This window comes from Seriola lalandi, unplaced genomic scaffold, assembly GCF_002814215.2.
Source record: "Seriola lalandi dorsalis isolate HSWRI2012SDOR001 ecotype SW California unplaced genomic scaffold, Sedor1 jcf7180001958496, whole genome shotgun sequence".
In the NCBI taxonomy this organism is placed as follows: domain Eukaryota; kingdom Metazoa; phylum Chordata; class Actinopteri; order Carangiformes; family Carangidae; genus Seriola; species Seriola lalandi.
Window position 1 is genome coordinate 1 of NW_019429165.1, and position 1011 is coordinate 1011.

Sequence of the window (1011 nt, forward strand, 5' to 3'; positions counted from 1 at the left end):
ATTATATATAAAATAAGCATCATATTAAAAAAAGACCCTGAAAGCTGCTGTGTGTCTGTTATCTCCTGATTACGTTTTAATGAAGTTATAAACAGTCAGATATAAAAAATTGATGTTAATATTAAAACTTGTTAAGAGAATAATGTGTGAGCCCTGAGAAATTCATTAATTTTCTATAAAACATTGATTAAAAATGGTGTTATTGTATCTCTACCAGCAGGTCTGATCACAGCCTGATGGATCTCTGAGCTCCACCGTTCTCCAGAAACTGTTCAAAACACATCAGTGAGTCGCTGTTGCACTGGGAGACGTGGTTTTATTCCAATGAACACTAACAGTGGTTTATTCTGAAAGAAGCCCTGAAAACATGATGCAGCAGTGTCAGGCTCTTCTGTGTGTTTTAAACAACTTGCAGATGACAGGAGTTCAGGCGTTGGCTGCACAGACGGAGGGTGTCAGAATAAATTCATGCTTTGGTTCTGGTTTAAATCATTAAGTCTTAATGGGCTCGTTAGATACCGTTCATCTTCAGTGAGCGGTTAAAGCTGCTGGAGGACACTCAGTCAGCACGTCGGCTGTGAGTGGACGGCCCCTTGTTTCTGAAGATCCTGATCACAGAGAGTCCACAGCAGTACACCAGACTCTTCACGATGAGCCCTGTGTACAGCAGACAGAGCAGCCGCTCTCTGAACCAGTGCTGGACGGAGGCCGGAGGTGGAGGAGGAGCAGGAGCTCTGGCCACCATAACTAAAGGATTGAAAGAGAAGTTAGTCGTGCTCACATGAAGCTGAATCACTGCTCAACACAGTCAGCGAGCCTTCATCACCTTGTTGTGTTTGGGCCTCCACTGTGCCGCCCTCGTGCTTGACGTAGCAGCGGTATTTATACGTGCTGTTCTCCGGCTGGTGGATCAGCAAGATGGCGGCGGTGCGTCCCGGCTCTGTGAGCACCAGCTGCTCTCCATCATCAGGTTTCAGCTCCTCCAGAGAACCATCCTCCTTCTGTCTCTTC

At 46.1% G+C, this 1011-nt stretch overlaps 1 protein-coding gene across 1 annotated transcript; it reads right to left on the reverse strand.

Moving 5' to 3' along the window:
* Positions 1-6: 6 nt before the first annotated feature.
* LOC147820414 (uncharacterized) lies at positions 7-1007 on the reverse strand (the record flags this gene model as incomplete). The annotated part of the gene is made up of 2 exons (XM_087174870.1): positions 7-747; positions 827-1007. Coding segments are annotated over 2 exons (369 nt in total), but the record flags the coding sequence as incomplete, so codon positions are not given.
* Between the last annotated feature and the right edge of the window lie 4 nt (positions 1008-1011).